Genomic DNA, 26,082 nt, shown 5'->3' with positions numbered 1-26,082 from the left:
ACTTTTACCATTCTTCAAAGACCAGTATTTAATGTATAAACAAAAGGGAAAAGAAAAAGAAAAAATCATTTTCCTTTGAAGGTAATATCCGATAAAATACTTTTATATTTCTAATTGTATCTCTTAATTCTCATTTTCAAATATTACATTAATTCTTTTCTTCGTGATGTCTCTCATGCATAAAAGGTTTGCAAACTCAGGTCCTTTCTGATATGCCTCCTGTAATTCATTGAGTGTAATTCTGGGATAGATAACCAGCTTTCCTCCAACCCTAATTTGCTATCTCATTTATTTATTTGATTTGGTTTTTAATCCCACCTTTATTATTTTTAGAAAAAAAACTCGAGATGGCCAATATACCTCATCCTCTCTTTCTCCTTTTATTTTCCCCACCACAACCACCCTTGTGAGGTGGGGCTGAGAGAGAGAGAAAGAGAGAGAGAGAGAGTGACTGGTCCAAAGTCACCTGGGTATTTTCATGTCTAAGATGGGGAATGCTCAGTCTCCTGACTTCTTAGGCTGGTGCTTTAACCACTAGACTAAACTAGCCTAGTGATGACCTAGTGGGTATCCCTTCTGCCTGTTTTGGCCCCCACCTCTTCCCGGGGATTATGATTCCCTTATTGCCAGGGATTATGATTCCCCTATTGCTAAGAAAGTGCCAAAGACTACCCAGTTGAAGGGGGAAATTATTTCAGCAGATATCAGTATCTTACAATGACATACGCTGTTCTGAACAGTAACAGCACAGATCCTTAATGTCCTCACAAAGGTGCTAGATAGATAAATTAGAATTAGAATTCTTTATTGGCCAAGTGTGATTGGACACACAAGGAATTTGTCTTGGTGCAAATGCTCTCAGGATACATAAAAGAAAAGAGTCAAGAATCATAAGGTACAAAACTTAATGATAGTCATAGGGTACAATAAACAATCAAATCATACTAGGAAACAGTTGATATAAATCGTAAGGATACAAGCGACAAAGTTACAGTCATACAGTCACAAATGGGAGGGGTGGGTGATAAGGAGTGATGAGAAGATTAATAGTAATAGTAGTGCAGACTTTGTAAATAGTTGGACGGTGTTGAGGGAATTATTTGTTTAGCAGAGTGATGACATTTGGGGGAAAAACTGTCCTTGTGTCTAGTTGTTCTGGTGTTCAGTGCTCTATAGCATTGTTTTGAGGGTAGAAGTTGAAACAGTTTATGTCCAGGATGTGAGGGGTCTGTAAATATTTTCACAGCCCTCTTTTTGACTCATGCAGTATACAGGTCCTTGATTGAAGGCAGGTTGGTAGTAATTGTTTTTTCCTACCAACCTGCCTTCAATCAAGGACCTGAAATGAAATGAAAAGGAAACACAAGAAGATGAAATAGGTAGCTACCTCAGAATAGTTTTACACTATCATCCGCTAGGTTTCATTTTATCAATCCCCAAAGATTTGCCCCTTTTGAAAAATAAGGATGCTTAACCACTTTCCAAAGAGAAACCATCTTCCTCCACGTATTAAGCATATTAAATTTCTAGCAAATGAAGAGGGCGCCAAAAAAGAAAAAGGGAGTGAAATATGCTTTCTTTATAGCTTATATTATGAATGTAATGTGGGTTTTTTTGGGTGGTGGTGGCATGCTTTGTTTTTCTGACTTTTAAAAACTTACTGCCTGAAAAATATTTTCCATTGAACATGTAAGTAGCTGATTTAAGGTGTGGGCAGACGGGTCTGTATCTATAGCGCACAGGATTTATTATCCACTAGTTTGACTGGCAAACTTCCTCCGTTTGTTTCTGTAAAATTTCCACAAAAGTACAGACATTACATAATGAGCAAACACTGCAAGCCTTTTTGAGAGAGGCAGGCTTCTGGGTCAAAGGTTAACGCCTGGATGACAGCAAAGATACAGATAAGCACAGTAAGCCCCCAAGCCCCCTCCTTACATGCAGTCCTTCCTTGCAATCTTAAATCTGTGGCTTCTCTGGAGGAATTTCCTTGGTTGTTGTTTTTTTTAAATCTGTTTACTGACCAGAAGAGTACTGAAGATGGTTTATTTTACAATATTTGGCAGCGATGGAAGAGATTTGGAGGGGGGGGAGTCCTTATCTTGGGAAACAGTGTTCAAAATTGTTATTAAAAATGAAATGGAAAAGTATTTTCTTCCCATTTTATATCAAAATGAGCATAACTGGATACAAACCATATTTAATAATTGAAAGTCAGAGGGCTGAATAGTGGATAATGAGCAGAAAGCAGAAACTAAGACCTTTATATTTTTCTTTTCTTTCTCCTCTCCTCCCTTCCCTTCCCCTCTTCCCCCTTTCACTTCCATGAGTGAGCCTGAGAATCAATGTATCAGTGAACTAGAGAGGTGAGAAAGGTTGAATGCAACCAACAAGTTTGCCATGCTTTAAAGGAGTTCTACAAAACTTGATCAAATTCCTTTGATTCATTATATGGAATGTGTGGATGGAGTAGGCAAATTGCACCTAGAAAGTTGTTCCTGGCACCAGGGTAAGCTTTGTCCCTGGGCTTGGGACCCCAAATGTGTGAAGAGTCCCATTTCCTGCCTATATTGACATCTATGATGAGTTTTTCTCGGCTGCCTTATATATTTATTTTTGTACTGTTTTGTAATTGTTTTTAATTCAATTTTAACGTTGTTAGCTTCCTAGAATCACTTCAGATGGAGTCAGGACTTGTAATTATATTTTTGGATTTATAATGTGCTCTTATGACATTGTTGATTCTTGGTGAGCACCTGGATAGATTTTCTATGTCATATAGGTACATAGCTTTGAGCTAAATTATGCTTCATGTTAGAAGAATGGAAGGAGATACAACAACTGTTAAATTGTGTAACAGTACAGATTACAGGTGGACCAACTGCCCTGTTTAACAACCCTTCAGAGTTATGGCACCATTAAGAAAGCAACTGTACAATAAGTTCTCACATTTACAAGAATGGAAACATACCGTGGTCACATGATTCCCATTTGAGCATTTCTCAACTGACTTCTGACAAGCAGAATCAGTGGAGAAGTGGGCAGTAAAATTGCAAGTCACGGCCATGTGATGATTCAGTTAATGACCATAGTGGAAGTGATGTCATAAGCCTGTTGCGGTCATGTGATGTTTCACTTAGTAACCACATCACTTGGTGATGGAATTGCTGGCCCCAAGTGAGATTGTTAAGCAAAGACTACCTATACGTGTGGTGTTTTAAGTCCTCTGGGTGAAAAGGTTTCTGAAAAGATTGAATAATAAATGCCACAACTGTATTTTTCACAAAAGCTTTCCATGGCTGAGCACAAGTGAGTTAACTAGCTATAAAAAACTTTGAGTATAAAAAAAAATGATCACAGAGATTGAAAATTATATATGAAATAGAAAGAATATGTAGAAGTCATCACATTAAAAAGTTGGAGAAGAGGGGGGAAACCCTTTTTGTTTTATATGCACATAAATTATTACTTTATTTGCAGTACATAAATTAAAGCTGTTCCTCTCTTCCAGTTTGACCTATAGAAGCACTGAGTTGGAATAGCATCTGCCAAGCAAACTTGAGAAATAAGTTACCTTGAAGTATAGGCTCAACACTATTAAGCCCAATTAATCAGTGATTGGTCTTCCCCAAACCAGGTCAATCCAAATATAATTTAGCCTAGCATGATGGGCAAATATGCATTAAAATATTCAGTGAAGATGTGGTAAGGCACTTGAATGAATGATTCATCAATCTTATGTAGACACATACGCCCATATTTATATGCTGTTTGAATGATATGAATTGGAATTATTTTATTTCAGATGCTGGCTAGAATGAAACGATCCTGGGTATAAAATGTATCATATCTAGTTCTAGTTTTCACCACAGTCAGCACCCAAGCAAAATTCAATTAATCGACTTACTATTTTTAAGTTGACATACTATTTCTGATCATATTTTTAAAGTTAAAGTAAAAAGCATAATCCTACAATGGCATTATTATTGCTACCATTGCTGATTAGTTAAATTGATAATAAAAGTGGTTTTTTTAATTACAATTTGAAATCTATCTGTTCTTTCATACACATATTAATTCAACTCTCCCTGCAAAATTGTCCAGTGATTTTTCTGTTAGTATTAACCATAATTCAATATATTCCTCTGTGGGATTTATGTATGGATCTGTCATGCATCATCTTAACTTTCTGCTAACTTTCTGCATATCACAGAAGCTTATTTTTATGAAAACGTTGATAAATAATTTTGGAGACATTAGAACATGTCATTGGACATTGGACCATGGAGCCAGAGTTAATTAAACATTCCATATTATGAAATGCAAATAACCTGATCCTTGACTCAATTTTTCTAATTTGAAATATCTTCTGCTAATTTCTATCAGACCTACTCTGTTGATTCGATATTAAGAATCACAGATTAGTGACATTTTCATTTCCTTATCTCTTTCTGAATTAAAAGTGATTTATAAGATTCACTCCAGATTCATGACTTTAAATCCAATTACAGTCTGCATCTCACTGCAAGCAAAATAATACAATGGATTACTGGTGGTCCTCATTCAATGACCATTCCAAGTTACACTGGCATTGAACAAGTGCTAGTTACAACTGAACCTTGAAGTTATAGCCATTGCAATGCACCCATCAACTTTCCGCATTTATAGCAGAGGTGGTATTCAGCAGGTTAGGTTCTGACCAGTTCTGGAGAACTGGTAGTGGAAATTGTGAGTAGTTCAGAGAACCGGCAAATACGACCTCTGACTGGCCCCGCCCCCATCTATTCTCTGCCTCCCGAGTCCCAGCTGATCGGCTGGGTCTTCTTTTGTTGCCCTGCATAGGAGAACGGAGCTGGAAAGCAGGTTAGTGGGGTGGGGAGGGAATGGGGATTTTACAGTATCCTTTCCCTGCCATGCCCGCCAAGCCAAGCCACGCCCACTAAGCCACGCCCACAAAACCAGTAGTAAAAAAAATTGAATCCCACCACTGATTTATAGCCATAGCGTTTGCTTCAGTTGCCCCTATCGGCCTATCTCGTCTCGATATCTAGGGTTGTTAAGTGGGACTTTCCTGTAGTTGACTCTTGTATCTCTCATGATGCCATGACAACTAATCCTACACAAAAATGTAAGCTCTAATTTTTTTCCTAAACATGTGGCATGCAAGTATTTGCACAAATACATATTTGTACTGGAATGAAAAATACACTGAGGAGGTGCTTACTGTTTCCTCCTCCTCCTCCTCCTCCTCCTCCTCCTCCTCCTCCTCCCTCCTCCTCCTCCTCCTCCTCCTCCTCCTCCTCCTCCTCCTCCTCCTCCTCCTCCTCCTCCTCCTCCTCTTCTTCTTCTTCTTCTTCTTCTTCTTCTTCTTCTTCTTCTTCTTCTTCTTCTTCACTTTCACCACAACAGTAGAAGGAGATACAGACGTGTCTATGTTATTTTATCATGCTGACCATTTTCCATGTAAATATACTGTTGTTAATGTGTGCAGTTTTAAAATACTGCAGCAGAGTCTATTTATCTGTCTTCCAAGCCACAGTTAAACTTAGAGAGAAAATATATAAGCATCCATAGTCATCTTCTCCAAGACTTGTATCCGGTGTCTATAGGGTTAGATTGCCTAAATGAAAACAAAGTTACCCTCTCTTGGTAGAGTTCCCGTAGTTAGGCTCATGCAAAGTTGTTAAATGCCCATTTGTAATTGAGGTAAGAAATTATATTCCATAATACATATTTTCAAAGAACATTTCCTTAGCCCTGGAAACATATTTTATCACCTGCCTTTCAGGAAGGTAGACCAAGGAATAATGACTTTCACATTTCCTCTGCTACTGTTTGTTTTCCTGTGTGATGCCTGACTAAAATGTTTGCTTAATGTTGTCTGAGGACTTACCTTCCTAAGACAGTCCTTATTTGTGGTTTGTACTCTATATCTGCTTTGTTCCTCTTTTTGAAAATGAACTGAAGTTTCCCCTATTTAAGGATGGGATGCTCATACTAATTTAGTGAAAAGAAACAAATGGCTTTTAAAGGATTTATTATGTTGACAGACCAAGTCATTTGTCCGAGTGACCCTCATTTAGAACTTACCTTCTTTCCAAATGAAGGAAAGAAAAGGTAGATGGGCAGGAATTTAACAAGTTGCTTTATTGTTCGTAAGAACTTTGATTTCTCTACAGATGCTCTTGAGTGAGAAAAAGAAAGCAGTTTGGCTTCCATAATTATGTGTGGTTTTTTTTTTTTAAAAAAAAAAAAAATTGAAAGCTGTCAGTTTTATTTCCACCATAAATATTACTCATGAAACCTGAATGCTTTGATAGTGAAACTGCTCATAACTTCCAAAAAACACGAAGCATAGTTTGGGAGTTTCTTAACATCCTTCCTGAGGTGGTCATTTGTAGGAGAGCTCAGTTGGAATGACTCACCCAGTGTACATTAAGAAATGGAAAGGAAAGAGAAGTGAGAAGAAGATACTGAAAATAAATTGACTTTAAAAAAAACATACTGCCAAACAAGTTGCAGTCGGTAGGATTAACCTGCAAACAGCAATGAAGCTATTGATTGGGGAAGAATAGTATTAGAGTATTACAGTAGTATTAGAGTATGTGTCATCAGATTATTTCTTTGCCATAGTGACGATAACACTGTAAAAGTGATCCTTTTTATAGTATAACCCTTTGTAATCAACAAATTAAGCCTGAATTAATACTCTTCAGTTTTCAAAGTTCTGCTCCTGAGCTCCTTAGTAGTAAATCAAAGGAATGATAGAATGACTCACCAACAAAATGTTAATCCTGAAAGAAGCATGCATTAATTTGTCCTTCCTTTTCTAAATTTTAAAGACCTACTGGATACCTACTTGTTCACAACATCAATGGACTGACCCATACCTTGGATCAATCACTCCAAGAGTGAGCTCTCCTCCTAATGACCACTTCAGGAAGGTTGTTAGAATGTATTCACCCAAATTAGCATTAAGAGTCACCCTACAAGTCAGTGTCAAAGTAGAATAAGCAGCTTATCTAGAATGCTGAGGCATCAGACTAAGAAATGTTTCAATAAGACCCAATTTACTATCATTGCTGTTTTTGCTGTAATAAAACTAGGTTAAAATGTCCTACTATTTAGTAAGAAATCAATGAAAAAGAAAGGAATTCCCAAGTCATCAAGCTACAATAAGGCACTAACTGTGTCTTCCATAAGCAATAAACTCTTAAAAGGCCAAAGGACTCAGATGATATCTTCTGAGATGCTTCTGACAACCCTGTGGACTGAGATACCTTTGTATGATGATTGTCTAGATTGCAGCTCTTCTTTCTCTCTCCCAAGGTCATTCCTACAGACCATTACATAATCTGACCTATCCATTGATATTGTAGCATTATTACTGCTTTGAAAAGCTAGCAACCTGGCTGGTGAGATAATCAACAAATATTCATTGTTTCTCATGGCATCTTTTAGAGGTATAGGTGTGAGAAAGCCCTATTTGGGGAAAACAAGATTGACAGAAAGGATTCTAGCCTTCCTGCATACTAGTTTTCTGAAGGCATAAAGATTTAGGCATATACATTTTTTAAAAATTAATTAATTACCTTTATTGTCAGAGTACAATATGTGTACAATGAGATTGGCTGAGCCTCCCTTCGTGCAGCCCCACATAAACACAATTTACAGTGAGGAAAGAAGTCCCTAACCCAGTCCCAATCTTATTATACTGTGTGACCTTGTTCCACAATGCGCCGGCCCCGCAAGTCATACTATGTCATACTGTCATACTATGTTGACATGAAGTTATTTTCCATTCAGATGCCTGACAGCCCACGGGTAGAAACTGTTCTTCAGCCTGTTGGTGCGGCTGGCTATGCTTCTATATCTCCTACCTGATGGTAGGAGAGTGAGGAAGTGCTGACTGGGATGTGAGTCGTCCCTGAGGATTTTCCTCACTCTTCTAAGGCAGCGAGTCCTAGCGATGTCATCTAGTGGTATCAGGGAACAGGCCATGATGTTTTGTGCTGTACTCACCACCCTCTGTAATGTCTTTGTGGCTGTCAAGCCAGCATACCATACTGTAATGCAATATGAGAGGACACTTTCTATTTAGTGAATTAGCTTTCTTTAGTGTTATTATAAAGTGTTTCCACATTCAGTTTCTTCCATCTGTAGCTTCAAAGACAGAGCTTCTTATTACTACCCTGTATAGACCCAGTGATACCACTTGAGCAACAGTTTGCCACAAGAAAAAGAAAGTTGCCTGGAAAGCAAACAATCCAGTTGGTTCAAATTCAGCCAAACCATACATTGAAAGTATAATTGTGGCATGAGGTAGTTATGACAGACCAACTTCTGTTCAGGCAATCTCATGCCATATTAGCTGAATTACGTATCCTTATTGAAGCTACCTGCTGTTCCAGTTCCTAGTGATGTGTGCTGTACCTCAGTTCCACGTGTTAATTTATCTGAAGCTAATTCACCTGAACATTTGTTAACCATTTGGTACCCAAATGAATCTACCTTCTTCCGGCTTCTAGCTTTTATATCTTCCACTACTTAAGAAGGCATAAAAGGATAAGAGAAGGGCATTTTTCTCCTTTTGCCTTCAGTTTTGAGAAGTCTGCTTTTTGTTGTTGTTGTTGTTGTTGTTGTTGCAGTATACATCATACTTTCCTCAGGGTGGCTGGGACATTTTTCTCCTGGGAAACTCAGTTATATTACTACCATAATTTAATTTGCTTTTATTGAATCCACCACTTTTATCTGTTCTTCCACATCATAACAAGTGGTTTACAATAACTTAACAAAAATCATCTGGACAGAACAATGATACAAAGGCTATTTCCCAAATATATTTTCCCCATTCGTTTGCTTTGGCCTCATAGATCAACCCTAGCCTTTCAGAAAGTTCTTGTAGAATCCCGGGGTTTTCCAGAATGTTTTGATAATTAAGATACAAACTGCATGTCTCTGAGTTAAATTAGAAAATAAACTAGATGGAGCTACCTTTGTAATCCACTTAGTTGGAAAAGACACTTATTTGTATGTAATTATTGTTTTACAGAATTAACACACAAAATCATACTCTCTCTGTATGTCTGTGTGTGCACACATGCACACACAGACGTATTCATACATACATACATACTTCAGATTATTGATTATTCTATTCCTGTGGCCTCACTATCATCTGTGTTATAATGTCTCCTTTATTGTTGGCGTTTTGGCAAACTGGGTTGTTTTTCTTGATCCTGGACCTTGGTTGTATGGATTATTATCATCTGAATGTTCTATTATTGTTTGATTTTTAATTATTTATGTTCTTCACATTGCCATGTGAGCATATTAAATTATCTAAATAAATAAATAAATAACATACTTTTTTTTTGTCAAAGGAGGTTCCAATTCCAGTTTTTCTTTTCTTCATTTACAGTTCTTCCTTCAACATTGTGGTGCTTTATGCGGAGCAAAAGTTAATAGGAAAGTGGTAGTAAACATACTTTATTTTTAATTCCCTAACTCATAGTTTATATCCCTCTTTATATTAAACTGGTTAAGGCTGTTAAGCTTTCCTATATTCCTAAATTAGTTTGACAATATTTGTTTATTTGTTTTTAGTTAACTCAAGAAGTTTCTAACTTTCAGTGTACATGGCCGCAAGCACATTGTGACCGTTCGACTTCTAATGCAAGTTTTTAGTGAAATTTATATACTAATGTATTTTTTTTTACTCCAAACCATCAGCCAGTTGGCATTTGGAGTTTGCAGTAATAAAACAAAAACTTAAGAGCTTCCAGGGATAACTTGCACTCACTGCATCCAAGATAACAGTGGGCTGTGCAAGCTGGTTCGGATTATAGATTAAACTGATGGATGAATCTTGCTGCAGATGGAATGAGGTTTACCATTTTCCCAGAGGAAAGGAAATGTTTGCACCAATGTATGCATACAGAAAAATATCTGTTGGCAAACTTTAACTTTTCTTTCATAGGTTGCAATCCTTGAGGAAATGAATTGACATATAATAGATGCTTTGTTTGCCTTTTGAACATAATGTGAGTTGAAGAAAGACAGAAAAACCATTCCATTAATGTATTTGCTTCTAAGCAGAGCTGGGGAACATATGTCCACCATATCTTGTTAAACTACAACTCCCACCAGGACTTCCAATAGTGAGCAATGAAGTGGTCTTTAGTTCAGTGCTGTCTTAATAGTCAGAGGTTCCATACCTTATTGTAGAGACACATTAAAGAAAGTAAAATACAAAGCATTTTACTACTACTTGATCTTCTCCAAATGTTGCTCGAGGTGGAGGGAGTTAATTAAGCACAACCCAATAGCACTAAGACTGTTGCAGATTATTGTTTCAAAGCACAGTTCATCTTTTGTTTAGTCCTGCATGGTTTTGTTTCCTCGCCATAAGACAACTATAACAATGGTTTTGAACTTCAGCGCTGTATGCGCAGGTATTTCTGTCTGGCAATTGGTGGCTGATTGAATCAATGTCAAATAGTTCTAAAGACTGAAAGAAGCTTGATTGATTTTGATCATTAAGCTCTGTAAAGGGAGTACTATTAATTTAGCTGGTGAAAATATTAAGCACTGGTTGTGACATGTTAGGTGAAAGAGCTACCAGTGATATAAAGCCCTCTTTTCTTTTCTTGGTCCTTGATTCTGAGTTCCTTCGGGGCTGCACCGTCATAAATAAATCAAACGTGTTTTGGGCACAGTTAGCAGCCTCTGTTTAGCAAAGGGACATGACTAAAAGGACACCAATGCTTAATCATCCCTGATGGGGAAAAGGAGAAAAGGGAGGGAGGCACCATCTCACCCTCCACATCAAAAAGAGACCCGTTCATAGGATTATAGAATGCAATTTTCTCTACACCTAAGTGCATTAGAGCTGACCTAGGAATAAAGAAATGCCTTCTGATTTCTAGTCTTTTTCTTTTGTCTCCTTTACTGTCCAGAACAATAGCATCTTCCTAAGCAATCTCCTTTTAAAATATAGTGGTTCATTGTTCTTTTATGCCTGGTTAATAATATTAAATAACAGTATTGTTGTTATAGAAGTTCCTGATCCTCATAACACTTCTTCAGGTCACTGAATTTCTCAGACAGCTATAATTGTACGCATTTGCTGTTTTGTGGTGGGTGTTAGCTGGGTCAGTTGGAGCTGCTAGTGTTGCTGGCACTGGAGGGATTTTGTTTATTCCAGTAAAGCAGTGTTCTCAACCTTACAGCTTTAAGAGGTGTGGACTTCAACTCCCAGAATTCCCCAGCTGACTACACAACTTAAAGTTGCCAAGATCTAAATCAAGGGTCTTCAAACTTGGCAAGTTTAAGACTTGTGAACTTCAACTCCCAGAATTCCTGAGCTAACATGACTGAAGGAGGAATTCTGGGAGTTGAAGTCCACAAGTCTTAAAGCTGTCAAGTTTGAAGAGCCCTGCTCTAAATGAAAGATCTGTTTTCTAAGTTGCTTTGGATTCTTCTGTAAAACAGTGCAGGCTATAACTTTAAGGCTGTGCAGCTTTCAGATTTAGAATGAACTAGTATGCTTTATTACACTAAGGAAATAGTCTTAAACTGTGGGACTTCTGCCTTTATTCTTTGGGGTCCTTTGTTTTTATGTACAGTTTTTAGATTTTAATTGTTCGAAGCTTCTTTTGCTGTGATTTTAATATTGTCCACACTTATGGGTTTTATACTGTGCTTTGTCATTTTAAGAGAATGTTTTATTTTGTATTGTTAGCTACCTACCACAGGCTGGATTTATTGATAGGAAGCAGGTTACGAATGTGATAGCTATATAAATAGAATGGAAGAACTGCTCCATCGATGAAGAACTGTGCCAATGGCATAACATAATCGCTATGGTGGCATGATTCCTTTGGTAGAAAGTTTGAGGGCTAGAAATTTACCATTAACATTAGACCCCTGGATCCAAAACATCTTTACACTTTTACCAACCTTCCTTTGGAAGAAACTCTTGGGGTAGAATAAAAGAAGTACAGTGCACAAAATCATCAACTTTGCACTCTGAAGTTTTTGACCTCTCACAGCTCTGTGAAGAATTGATAACTCTAGGCAATTGTGTCTCACTCCTGAATATTCCTGTTCACTTTATTTGTACTAATCCCATACAAATGTACTGTGGAGCAAGAGAAATTGGAATCTAATCTGCGCGAGCCAGATGTTGGGGATGGATGAGATCATTCCAAATACCTAGTTGTATGGTGAATTGTCAAATAATTTGGTTTTAAACCTTGAATCTAGAGTTCTAAATTGAGCTGGCAAGTACATTGATATCAAGTCATATGGAAAGTTATCAATTTTTTGAAATCCAGCTCTGCCCTCTCTTCTACCTCAATGTCATTTGCTTCCACTTCCTTAAAGTGCTACAGGAATTTGCCCCATTTAATGTTTGAGGTCACTGGTAAGGAGCAGTCCAATTGTTATTTCCTTTTTCTCTGCCTCTGGAGAGAAATCCATGTCTCTGGTTTACAATCTTCCACTCGTCATTTCTTTCAAGCAAAAGGCTGCTCAGGGGAAGCATCCATTAGAACTCTTCTATGTAAATTCATGTAATTTTGTGTAATTAACTCTTTCCATAAATGTTTTAATTAAGAATTACATGTCTAGTTCATTTTTTTAATAAAAAAGACAACATTAAAAATTTTTAAAATGTTAAAATGTTTTAAAGACAAACTTAGGAGTAAAATTGAAACTAGTCAGCCTAATTATTGGGTCCTTTCATGTCTCATACCTTCTGTTTGTAGTCTTAAATGGTAATTTTATTGTATTGTCTTCTTATTTTGTTTCCCACCCAAAGATCCCTCTAATAGATGGGTAGCACTTAGACTTATATACCGCTTCACAGTGTTTTACAGCCCTCTCTAAGCAATTTACAATTTATTGTAATTTATTGCCCCCAACAATCTGTGTCCTCATTTTACTGACCTCAGTAGAATGGAAGGCTAAGTCAACCTTGAACTGGTGAGAATCGAACTCCTGGCAGTCGGCAGAATTAGCCTGCAATACTGCATTCTAATGACTGCAGATAGATGATAGATAGATAGATAGATAGATAGATAGATAGATAGATAGATAGATAGGCAGGCAGGCAGGCAGGCAGGCAGGCAGGCAGGCATGGATTGACTACCAACTGGGAGACATTTTTGTGAAACGGAGAATAATCCCTAAAGCTGTCAAAATTTGAAGACTGTAGCCAGACATGGTTTCCTGTGTAAGTTCTGTTTTCTGATGTGCATGCCTGTGTGTCTTATTTCTGCAGCAAACATCATGTACCTGGCAAGCCACGAAATGAGAAGTGTTCAAGAGCGAGACAATTCTACAATAAAGCAGCATTTAAATAAGGTAGACTTTTATTTTTTACACTTTCCATTGGATACTAGGACTGTTCAACACTTCAGATTCCACTCCAAAATGGGGGGGGGAGGTTTTGTGTGCAAATATAGTGATTGTGTGACGACTTAGTGATTGTGTAAAAGATACAGTAGCTTTAAAGAGTTGCAAATAAGTGCTCTATTTGCTTTCCCACCTGCTCTGAAGCTTTTTTTCCGAATTATTTCCAGCTTTCTTGTTTATCTGTTTTCAAATTCACTCCATTTCACTCAGCTCTAATTCCAAATTTCAGTAACTTAATAATTATTTGCAAGATTCTGTGTACCTCATCTCATCTTGTAATAGTTTAAGTGAGCTAAGAATATTTTAGAATAAAATTAACAAAATATCCCAATTCGACACCATCAAAAGAGAGAAACTAGGTATTAAGACATTATATGTTATTAATTTATCTATTTTATATATTAATAAATTTGTGTCATTTGTATACTGCTTATTAATTTTAAAATGTCTCGTGGGCTCTTTACAGCCCAAAAATACAATACAAAACATAAATCACATACCCGAAACAATCAAAATAGTTTAAGGATCATCAAGTCAAAACAAACAAGAAAGAGAATTCTGTATTTTATTTGAAGACATGTCTTCTCAGGATGAGTCCTCCTCTGAAGGTGAATTTGCACTTCTAGCCATACCATGTACGTTCTCTGAACCAAAGACCAGAACCCAAGGAGGGGGCATGAGTCGTAGCTTAGAATCTCATAAGATAGAGGACCTTTTATTATAACATCTGATGAGAAGTGACATCATCTGCTAGAATGGTGGTCATTCATATCATAATGCAATTGATGCCAATTATGTAATTCACATTATTTATTGAAGGCATCATGGGATATATCATGTCATAGCGACTTCAACCAAATGTCCTCACCTAAATTGGCAGAAAATACTAGATTCTAGGGAACAGAGGAGATTGAGAATTCAAACTCAGGGATGCAGATGTGACTAATGAATTGGTCTACTTGTCAATGAAGCTTCCTCAATGGTAGAGTTTGACTTACTCCTTTTGAATAGCCTAATGGCTAATAATGGGAGCCTAGATGGAGTTTTATAAGTTCTGGCTTTACAAGCTTTTAGTTTGTAATAGACAAGGCTGGAAATAATGTTTCTATATCTTGCTTCTGGCTAACTTAATTCATTTAACCCCTGACACTTGACTCTACCCTGACTTTGGTTCTTGTATTTTGGATAATAGACTCTGTTTGATGCCTCAACTTTATTTGTATGGACCCTAGTTGTATGGACTAGTATGGTATCTGACTCTGTTTTTCTGCTCCCTGTGAATTATTGGGCTGTGCAGTCCTGCTAACAATTTGTTTACTCCATGCCTAGCCCAGAAGTATCAGCTCTATACTATATTATCTATTAATAAGATAATTAGGCTGATGAAGGATGATCTGGCTTGCTCTAGAAGGCTTCATGCATTCAAATTGTAATTATATTGTATTTATTTATTCAATTTGTATTTATACCAATCTTCCAAGTGTCAGCAAGGGATAAACTTTAATGGATAATAACAGGGAGCCATAGATTTTAGAGCACTTCAATCCGTATTCTCACTCTCTCAAAAAAGGGAGCGTTGATATTACTTTTCCAGGAATCTTAAACACAAGAGAAGTGTCCATACATCAGGAATAAAGGACTCCTGACATATATCTTGCTAAATGTATCTCCCTGTAGTCCCACCCAATATGACCAAGGGTAGAAAATGCTGGTCGTTCTTGTTCAAGAACTTCTATATGACTACACGCTCTCCATCCATCAAGTTGAGAAAGATTTGTAAAACCAAGAAGAAATGTTTAATTCAAGCCAGCCCTTTGAATTAGACCTAGAAGTTGCAAATCAAATTGGATATAGTTCTTTTTTTAAAAAGGAACCCTGCAATAAGTTGATAATGTTCTGGACACTTTTTTCACTGTAGTTTTTAGTTCCTTATATTCCAGGAGTGAATCAAATGGATTAATAACTGCTTTCTTTCATTCTGGTCACAGCGATGCTCAGATGTTCTCCTAAATCACAATTATTATGGCACCAATTAGTGGATTCCATCACTTCTTCTCTACCCCCATCTAAGCCAGGAGAGCAAGAACCAATGGCTTTTTCCTTCTATGGGCATGTTTTCTGAGGATTGGAGTAAGGAAGACAACAGTTCTTCTACAGGTGAAACTCGAAAAATTAGAATATCGTGCAAAAGTTCATTTATTTCAGTAATGCAACTTAAAAGGTGAAACTAATATATGAGATAGACTCATTACATGCAAAGCAAGATAGTTCAAGCTGTGATTTGTCATAATTGAGATGATTATGGCTTACAGCTCATGAAAACCCCAAATCCACAATCTCAGAAAATTAGAACATTGTGAAAAGGTTCAATATTCTAGGCTCAAAGTGTCCCACTCTAATCAGCTAATTAAGCCAGAACACCTGCAAAGGGTTCCTGAGCCTTTAAATGGTCTCTTAGTCTGGCTCAGTAGGAATCACAATCATGAGAAAGACTGCTGACCTGACAGTTGTGCAGAAAACCATCATTGACACCCTCCATAAGGAGGGAAAGCCTCAAAAGGTAATTGCAAAAGAAGTTGGATGTTGCCAAAGTGCTGTATCAAAGCACATTAATAGAAAGTTATGTGGAAGGGAAAAGTGTGGAAGAAAAAGATGCACAAGCAGCAGGGATGACCGCAGCCTGGAGAGGATTGTCAGGAAAAGGCCATTCAAAAGTGTTGGGGACTTTCACAAGGAGTGGACTGAGGCTGGAATCAGTGCATCAAGAGCCACCACACACAGAGGGATCCTGGACATGGGCTTCAAATGTCGTATTCCTCTTGTCAAGCCGCTCCTGAACAACAAACAATGTCAGAAGCGTCTTACTTGGGCTAAAGAAAAACAAAACTGGTCTGTTGCTCAGTGGTCCGAAGTCCTCTTTTCTGATGAGAGTAACTTTTGCATCTCATTTGGAAACCAAGGACCCAGAGTCTGGAGGAAGAATGGAGAGGCACACACTGCAAGATGCTTGAAGTCCAGTGTGAAGTTTCCACAGTCTGTGTTGATTTGGGGAGCCATGTCATCTGCTGGTTTGCTTCATTAAGTCCAGGGTGAACGCAGCTGTCTACCAGGATATTTTGGAGCACTTCATGCTTCCTTCCGCAGACGAGCTTTATGGGGATGCTGACTTCATTTTCCAGCAGGACTTGGCACCTGCCCACACTGCCAAAAGCACCAAATCCTGATTCAATGACCGTGGGATTACTGTGCTTGACTGGCCAGCAAACTCACCTGACCTGAACCCCATAGAGAATCTATGGGGCATTGCCAAGAGAAAGATGAGAGACATGAGACCGAACAATGCAGAAAAGCTGAAGGCTGCTATTGAAGCATCCTGGTCTTCCATAACACCTCAGCAGTGCCACAGGCTGCCACGCCGCATTGAGGCAGTAATTGCTGCAAAAGGGGCCCAAACCAAGTACTGAGTACATATGCCTGCTTATACTTTTCAGAGGTCCGATATTGTTCTATTTACAATCCTTGTTTTATTGATTGCATGTAATATTCTAATTTTCTGAGATTGTGAATTTGGGGTTTTTATGAGCTGTAAGCCATAATTATCTCAATTATGACAAATCACAGCTTGAATTATCTTGCTTTGCATGTAATGAGTCTATCTTATATATTAGATTCACCTTTTAAGTTGCATTACTGAAATAAATGAATTTTTGCACGATATTCTAATTTTTCGAGTTTCACCTGTAGTCCCCTGTGCTAGAAGGGAAAGCAAGGCGGAATTCTTGTTAGTTTCACAATTTTTTTTAAAACAAATGTTACATCAGTGACAAATTTGGTGAAATGCTGGATTTCCATCTCAGGTATAAATACAAACGTCTCATTGGCATTGGTATAATTGAGCCCTTGGTGTCTATTTGTGCAAAATCACAAAATGATACCCAGCACCTGAAAACTTTTGTTTATTCAGTTTGATGCAGCCTCGACTCTAAAGACAATATAATGGTAACAAGAAATGACAATATCAACCGAAACAAAAGAAAAAAGAATAAGCTGGTAACCTCAGCAGGCTCCCATACATCCCTCCAACCCAGCAAACTATCTTAGCCCAAGTCTAGGATAGGGCTGGAGCTCGGGAGCCTGTTTTCGCTGGTAGAGCGCTTGGGCCACCACAGGTTCCTCTGACACAAGAGATGTCAAGCTGCCCACAGCCTCCTTGGCCAAGCCCACTGCACCCCACACCAAGGTCAAACACAACCCTGATGCAGACCTCAATGAAATTGAGTTTGGTCTCCCCTGGTCTAGGAGAATAATCCTTGTAGTCCTTCAGGTTGGGAGCCACACAGATCTTGGGGAGCCTCATTCTTGATGACAGGTGCTGAAACAGAGAAGGTCCATTTCCTAGATACTGATAAATGACATTATTTAATCTCAAGAACCTATCAGCTGAAATTGGCCCTCCAGACACCAGAGGACAAAGGCAGCCTCTCAAACCACTAGGCCCTATGCCATGCTGTTGACCCTGTAGTGAGCTACATGAATGAATAGTTTGACTCAGTGTGATATAACTTCCTGTGTTCCTGTAATAAACAGCCAATGAAAGAAAAGAGGTGAGGCCATCTACAAGTGCCAAAGTCCTGCATGTGCAAGCAACTAACCATGTAGGAGGAAATTTATTGGGCCTTGGTCCAAGGTCATTCATAAAGATGAAGTGTTTTGCTACGCAACATTTTAAGTCAAAATGCCTTTGGAAGAAACATCTCCTCCTTCTCTTCCTCCTCCTCCTCTTCCTCCCTCTAACTTAACTTTGTTCTTTTTTTCCATCACAGGCTTATTTTTTTATATCAACATAAAGAAAAATTGTGCAGTGAAGCAGCCAAAACCAATTCTGAGTTGCTTTTATTGAAACAGCTTGTCTACTATTGCCCAGGGATTTTTTTTTTAATCCAATGTCCAAAGCTGTCCATAGCGGTCTAATAGTTATTGCCCTTGAAAGATTCATAATCTGGAAAGCAGCAGTATGGAAGACACCACAAGAGCAGACTTTCTTCCCCCAGCCAGAGTAAATTATTTCCCTCCAATTTGGAAAATCCTTCAAATAGGCTGCATGAATAAGTCTAAAACATCTTCTGTAGCCAGGAACACCTTTCATTTGGGCAGATCTCCGATGTTTTTTGGATGGTGTATTGCTGAGGTCCAAAGTTAGAAAAGCAGCCCGGGAGGATTTTGCTATATGTAGCACTTAACCATGCTTTAGCCCACATAAGCAGTGCCAATTTTGTCCTTTTGTGACCAAATCTAAATAATAGAATTGAAAGGGAGGGAGACACTGAGCTCCTGGAGAGCAGAAAGTAAAGCAGAGTTACAATAAGTGTAGTTTTTTGCACTATATTTGACCGCTTGGACTTTTTTTAATAGCTTACTTCCGCAGAAGGTCTCACAAGTAGGTTCACATTCATAATCCAAATTTGCAAACTCCTGTAGACCAGCCTTCCCTAAACCAGTGGCCTCTAGAGGTGTTGGACTTCAGTTTCCGTAATTCCTAGCAATTTGGCCATTGTGTCTGGAAAGTTGAGGATACTTGTAGGCCACCAGGTTAGGGAAGGTTTCTGTATCAACTTGCACTCATTGAAATGTGCATACTGTACAGTACTGTTAAATAATGAATATTCTAGTCAAGTTGCAGCATATATTATTAAGCACAAAGTAAAATAGATTCAGCTCATAATAGAGTGTTAATGAACAAAGAAGGTTTTTTTTTCCCCTAAAGGAAGTTCCCTTATTAAATTACTATTTGAGACATTTCAGCATTTGAGGCCAAGGTATGAAATTTGTAATAGTAAATCGCATTACTCTTTAGTTGTACTCTGAAATCTGCCTGTGTAGTAAGATGACCTTACCATACATCTCTCCATTTGGTTGTGGTGAGGGGCAGTGATCCATGAAGACTCCTTTTTCTCCTATCATTCTATCTGTCACTCCATCCACCACTGCATTGCAATCCCATAGAAGTTACCTTTTTTACAGGAGTATCTTTAAAATATCCATGATTGATATAAAACTATAATAGAAGCTCTGAAACATATGAAAACCAAGCCAAGTCAGTAAAAAGAAGCAAAAGTTATATGGACATTTTTTTATTAGACTCTGCCGTCCCAATGTAGCACGAAATACATTAGACTGCAAGTCCTATCATTCCTAATTAATAGTAATAGGACACGAGCGTGAAGCATTTGGAGATAAATAGCAACACTTAAGCTTGCATCCAGTGATAATGCATTAAATCCAAAATAGAAGCGTTAGATTTATTTATGACCATTACTTTTTTTTGGGGGGGGGGGGATGCTGCAATAGTGGAAAGAGGATTAGAGGAAAGAGGTCAGCAGTACAAAAGGAATCACTCACTTAAATATAAAACATGAATTTGATGTCTCAGCACAGGGGAGCCAACCAACAACATGAAGCACAAGCTGATCATCTCAAAGCAGTTCATAACTCTACCTCCTGGGCTAGTGTTATGATGGGATGGGAAGAACTGAAGTATAAGCAAGGGAAAATGCAGACATTGTGTTCATGCAGTATCTCTGCAACCCAGAAAGTAGAAGAAACTTGCCTTTTTCGGGGATATATAGAATGGCTCCTGTTGGTGATGGTTGGTTTTTCAAGGTCATGGAATCCACAAGTTTTTAATTACACAGACAGAGATAACCTGCAAGCAAAGCACAAGATGTCAGGATGTTTTCCTTGGGCAGTCTGGATCTACTCTTATTTTCTTTGTTCACTTTTCTTCTGGGCTGTGACACCCAGTTCATGTTTTGGAGGAAAGGGTTCACCTTCCTTCCCTGCATGCTGAGATCCCAGTGAAAAATCACTCCCTATCTGCTGCTGCTATTTATTTAAAAGTTTTTTTAAAAAAAAAACTAAAAAAAAACCCTGACAAAATGACGCATTTAGTATGATGTCTGATTTGGCCCTAAAAGTAAAAACAAAAGCAACTGGAAGGCGCAACGGCCCATGCAAAGTTTGTTTGTTGCCACCCAGAGTTAATGGTTTGAGATAGGTGGCTATTCAAATGGAATAAGTAAATAAACAAACAGCCCATACTAAGTTGCTTGCTTGGAAACAAATCCTATTGATCCTCAGGTTCCAATTTTTACATCTAAGACTTTTTGTTTTGCATCCAACTTGAAGAAGCAGGAGGACTAAACTTCCTGGATTTTTCTGGCAGAAGAAACGTTTCTGCCTGTAGATTGGCTAGATAAGCAGATATTTTTAAAAATCTACTGCATTCTCCACCTGTTATGTTGGTTGTGGATAAATATCCTCCCAATCAAGGGCTATTATCCTTAGTGTCACATTGGATTACTAAACAATGCAGTAATTCTCAGTAGGTCTCTTTTGATTGGTTGAAAAGTGTCTTACAACTTCAGAAATTTCCATTGAAGAAATTCTGACCATTGTCATTCATTACCTAGGTATTTCTAATACATATGTACGATGTTTCATCATCTACCATGATATGCCATGGCTCTTGAATTTCTCTTTGAAGCTTGGATATTATTTATGTTTTAGTTTTTTTTCCTGGTAATTGGATTTAGCTCTGGTCTCTTTCTTTTCCTGCCACCATCTTTAAGACAGTTCTCTATTTTTATTTTAGCTGATTTTTTACTATGGAGCAACTGACAGATGGTGTCCTCTGCAGTACTGCGAAGAGATGAAGATGGAGTTTCCGGACGGAGATATTCGAATCTGTGAGAAAGGAATCTGCCATTCTTTTGTCTTGAATTCCAGCAAAGAAATGGCTGAAATGATAACAGGCTGGATACAGAATGATCTTGCCAAGCTATGATGAAGCCAGAGTAGATAGCAGGAGGAATTAGCTGTATTGTGACCATGTAATCTTCCTTGATAATCTTCTGTCTGTGCATTATGGTTTGCTTTTTTCTGGAAGCTCTGGTGTTAACCCGATAGCTCGTATTACATTCCTGTAGATAGGTTTCTAAGAAATACCCAAGGTAAGGTTGCAAACACATGGGGATGACTGTATAAAACCAGAGCCCTGAATTCCTTTAGGCTAGTGTCAGCCTCCCTCTACAAACAGTGACTATCTGTTCAGGTAACTCACAGGATTGTTGTAACAAAAAGAGAGACAGAGAGATCCCCTGACCTCCATGTGCCATCTTGATTTTCCAAATTTATGAATTAATGAGCCATTAATTTTGTGTCTAGCTACCACATTGTCTCTCGCAGGATTGTATGAGTTATTGCATCGGGTGTTTAGATCTTTTGACATATAAGCCCCAGTCTGTTCATCAACACCATTCATTCTGTCATAACATTGTAATAGTATTGCACCCATAATTGTCTCCCGTACTGTTGTTGAGGTGGTATGGGTTAGAATTGACTGTCACTCACCATTGGGGGAAAATAGCATATAAATTAGGGTGATGATATTAGAATACAAATCACTACAAAATTGTTGTTATTGCTTAAAGTAATTTCAACTTCCCTTGTGACAGAAGACATATATTTGGTGTGCAGAAAGAAGCACTATGTTGCTTACAAGCAGAACCAACAATGATGTTTAGTAAGATATAGTACTTCTTACCTTGATCTATGACCACAATTGAGACCGGAATTTCATTCGCTAAGCAGAGTGGTTGTTATGCAAGTCATCACATGATTTTATGACCAGTTTTACCACAGTTGTTAAGCAATTTCAGGTGCTTGCAACATGGCCACTTAACATGGTTGATCACAAATCGGGATCATATCAATCAGCGGACCCTGCACCAGTAGTAAACATGAGACAGTTGCCAAGTTTCCAAATTGCAATCATGTGATATAGAGGCAGTATGATGGTTTTGTGAGGACAGGTCATAAATCACGTTTTCCATGGCTATCATAACTTTCAGCTACTGTTAAATGAGAGGTTGTTAGGTCAAGAACTATCTTGACTTAACCACTATCTATTGACCACTATCTGTATTGAGAAAGATCTAAGTGCATTGGTTAGAGCTTTGCAAATATTAAAACTGGAGTTGCATTTTGTCTACTCCACTTCATTCAGGGCCCTTAACACCTCAATACCCAGCCTGTGGAATTGTGTTTTCTATATGAACAACCTTTTGCCTCAGACAGTGGGAATAATTGTTGAGTTACAGGTAATCCTTGATTTACAACTGATTGCTTAGTGCTTATCTATGATTCAAAATTACGAACTACCTGAAAACATGGGAGTTATAACCTATTTCTGTGGTTCCAATAGTTGCTCCTCTTGTGGTCATGTGACTGCACCTCAGGGGCTTGCAGCACACTCACATGTCATGTGACCATGTTTTATGACTGTTTTGCCAAAAACTGGAAGTTACGGAAGTCTCTGTTCTCCATTATAGAAAACATTTAGTTCGCTTAACAGTCACCGCATTTACTTAGCCAACTACCATATTTGATTAACAACTGCCACAAAAAAGGCCATTAAAAAGTGTTGGGCAGGCTCGGTCATATGTCAAAGATTGCCTATATATGTTATTTTAGAACTGCTTTTAGAACAGACAGAACTTGTATGACGTACTCCTTTTATTAACTTTTTTCTCAAGAAGTCACTGCTGGGTATGAAATAATTCCTTTCCCACTTCCTTTTTTTCAGTCTTTGTGATTTTTGACAAATCACAAAAACAAAAAACAAGTATATTCATGCTCGTGCTTTGGGAATTTGGGAGGAGGCTTGGGATTACCTGTCCACCGTAATCTGATCCCGAAGCAGTCTTCTTCTTGTCTACCCAATTATTTAGTGCAGCATCCTGTGTTAAATGCCATGTTGTATGCTTGTCATTGTCTCCCTAACCTTGAACACTATTTAAGCTAGGGTAGCCCTGTGATTCTGAGGGGAGACTAATGGAAAATTGTGCACATAGAGATCGGATTTCTTTTTTTTTCTTTTTTTACATCTGGCCCACCCTGAAAAAAAGCCCAGGGCACAACTGGAGCCCCATTTCCAACAGGACCGCTATCTCCTGCTGACCAAGAAAAGAAAGAAAAAAGAAGCTGTTTGTCACTTGGTTCACATTTTTGCAAACTTAGGAGTAGTGTTTGGATGATTGGTTTGGCTGGTTCTGTGCTATGCGATCCCCCCACCCCACCCTCAGGAAAAACTCCGAGCTGATAGCAGACAACCAAGAGAGCGGCCATCTTGGCAGGAAGCCCAGGCGTTGTTGCTAAGGTGCCTGGGAGGCTCCCCCTATCTGCTGTGTGATAGTGGTGGGCTGGTGGTGGTTGTTTTAATCATAGGGGAAAGGATTCGTCTGTTGATTGAAGCCATTGCAGGCAAGATGGGCACCAGGTTTAACCAGCTCCATCCTCTTCTCAGCTGGCTTCATCCCCGCCCTTGTGGCTGCAGGGAGTAAAAAGAAAAAGGATTACTGGGGGGGACTGGCCTATCTAAAACATTCATCTTAATTTAGCCTCAGGGCCAGCAGCATTTATTCTTTGCAGGTTTTTCTAATGGTGAGAGTTAGTTTAATCCAAACCAACCCTGAGGATGTTTCATAGGACAACTGCCCTTATCTAGCCCCACTATTGCCTGGGGTTAACATATCAATATAAATCTCCCCCACCACTACCCCACCAGTAGGTGTGTATAAACAGAGCCACAAAATATTTACCCCAGGGCTTTGACAGGGTATCATGTTGAACTGTTATAAAACTTCAAAAGGAATATTAAATGTTCTGGCCTATATATACATGTATATATATATATATATATTACTTGGGCAGATATTAGTATTACTGGGAATCCAAGTGGCATAAGCATGACTAGCATTGTATCTAACATTGAAAGAGGGGTTTTGGAGTGTAAAAAACTAATCTGTATGGTTATTACATTTACATAACTTGGTTGTATGCAGTTTTGTTCCGTGGTCTCATTAAATCCTGGTGTTTTGTAGATCTTAAAAAAACATATTCCTACAATGTTTTTGTGTGTAAGATGTGGTCAGGCAGAGGAACATTTATAACCTGGTAATAACAGCATTGCCTGCCAAAAGGAAAACTTAGTTCTTTAAACATTCAATATTTAATTAAAAACACCCAGCACTGACTATAGGACACTTTCGTGCAGTGAAGTTTGATCCATCTGTAACAGTGACAGCCTATTTTCAGAATATGATGCTTATTAATTTTGCTACTCTTTTCATTATCTGGTCATCTCAAGAAGCCTATCTTGGAACTACTGCAGTATTTCCCAATAGAATTTTAATCAGAGATTCATTGCCTGCTTTTACTTGAAACTTAAAACGTTTGTATTCACTAATCATTTACATATGGGCATAAAGGAGTGTGATAATTTAAACCAATTTTGTACATTATAAATTGCTTAATGCAAAATACTAGTTTATTTTAAGAATTCTTGTTCTTTAATAATATAGCTACCTTCTTCTTGCTTTCTGTGTTTGAAAGAGTCCTTTGATCTTTGTTTCAGAATGCTGTTATCCCAATGGCAGAAAACTGAAATTGATAAGTGATGGATAAACATTCTTTCTCATTTTAATTTTGAATTAAATGGAATAAATTAAACTGGGCCAGAGCGAGTACAGTTTTACAGTCAGTTTCTACCTTTGTTCAGAAATAAACACAACACAGTTAATTGCTATTCATTGCTTTGTAAGTTTCAAAATATGTTTCTATGCAGCAATGGTTTTACACTTGGCAAGTTTTAAGACTTGTGGACTTTAACTCCCAGAATTCCTGAGCTAACATGACTGGAGGAGGAATTCTGGGAATTGAAGTCCACAAGTCTTAAAGCTGTCAAGTTTGAAGACCCCAGGGATGGAGGAAAGGATTTGACTTGCAAGGGGGGAAGTGGATTTGCATTCGGAGTACCCAGCAAAAAAAAGAATGATTGATTGATTTGTACCCCACCTTTATTATTTTGACAAATAATTCAAGGTTATGAACATATCCAACACACTGTCCTCCTATTTTCCCCCAAAAAACAAGGTGGGTTGGGCTGGGAGAGAGGGACCTAGTCCAAGATCACCCAACTGGCTTTCATGGCTAAAGTCGTGAAAATGGTAAGAGGGGAAAAAAATCATCTTTAACACACCTTCTATGTTTCCCTTAGATAGCTTCCCTTGTGTTTTATTTGCACATTTCTAGTTCTGAAAGAATTGCTCTCATGTTCCATTTTTTTGCAGATAGAACAAAAGACACATCATTGAAGAAGCCAAAACTTGGGACTCTATAAATGTGGTTGGAGTGAAACAGAGTGACTGTTCAATTAAAGCGTCTAGTACAAATGAGGGCTGGACAACTCTTGTTTTTAAACCACTTAAATGATCAGGTCTTTTTCATGAGTTGAAAAGCTACTCCAGAAGCTACTCCCATCTGCTTAACAAAATAAATGGGTTGCATGTGTACATATGTGCGTGGGAGGAGTGAGTGAATCTTGCAAAAGATACAGTGGCTAGTTTTGAGTCAAAACTAGTACTATTTTATCCTTTCTGTACGTTCTAAGGATTTGCACAATCCTATACAGACAATTATAAAATGGAATTATATTAATTCATGAAATTTTTGACATTTCTGAATTTCCATACTCAACGAATTGATCATGAACTGCTGGAGGGAAGTAACAGGGTTGGAGAATTGACTTCCTAACCTGCTTGT

The 26,082-nt window shown here is 38.1% G+C and overlaps 1 protein-coding gene across 3 annotated transcripts in view; it reads left to right on the top strand.

Moving 5' to 3' along the window:
• The window catches only part of LDAH (lipid droplet associated hydrolase), a 105,257-nt gene extending 80,187 nt beyond the window's left edge, over window positions 1–25,070 (top strand). For all 3 annotated transcript variants that reach the window (XM_026675548.2, XM_026675546.2, XM_087947324.1), the window contains 2 exons: window positions 13,289–13,371; window positions 21,074–25,070. In XM_026675548.2, the coding sequence (XP_026531333.2) occupies window positions 13,289–13,371; window positions 21,074–21,265 (275 nt within the window). In that variant the 3' untranslated portion in view covers window positions 21,266–25,070. The remainder of the gene's footprint in view (window positions 1–13,288; window positions 13,372–21,073) is intronic.
• Window positions 25,071–26,082: the final 1,012 nt, after the last annotated feature.

This window comes from Notechis scutatus, chromosome 1 (genome assembly GCF_049901735.1).
Source record: "Notechis scutatus isolate UNSWTSFEM ecotype Mainland chromosome 1, rNotScu1.2, whole genome shotgun sequence".
Lineage (NCBI taxonomy): Eukaryota > Metazoa > Chordata > Lepidosauria > Squamata > Elapidae > Notechis > Notechis scutatus.
This window is presented reverse-complemented; position numbering and strand designations above follow the sequence as displayed.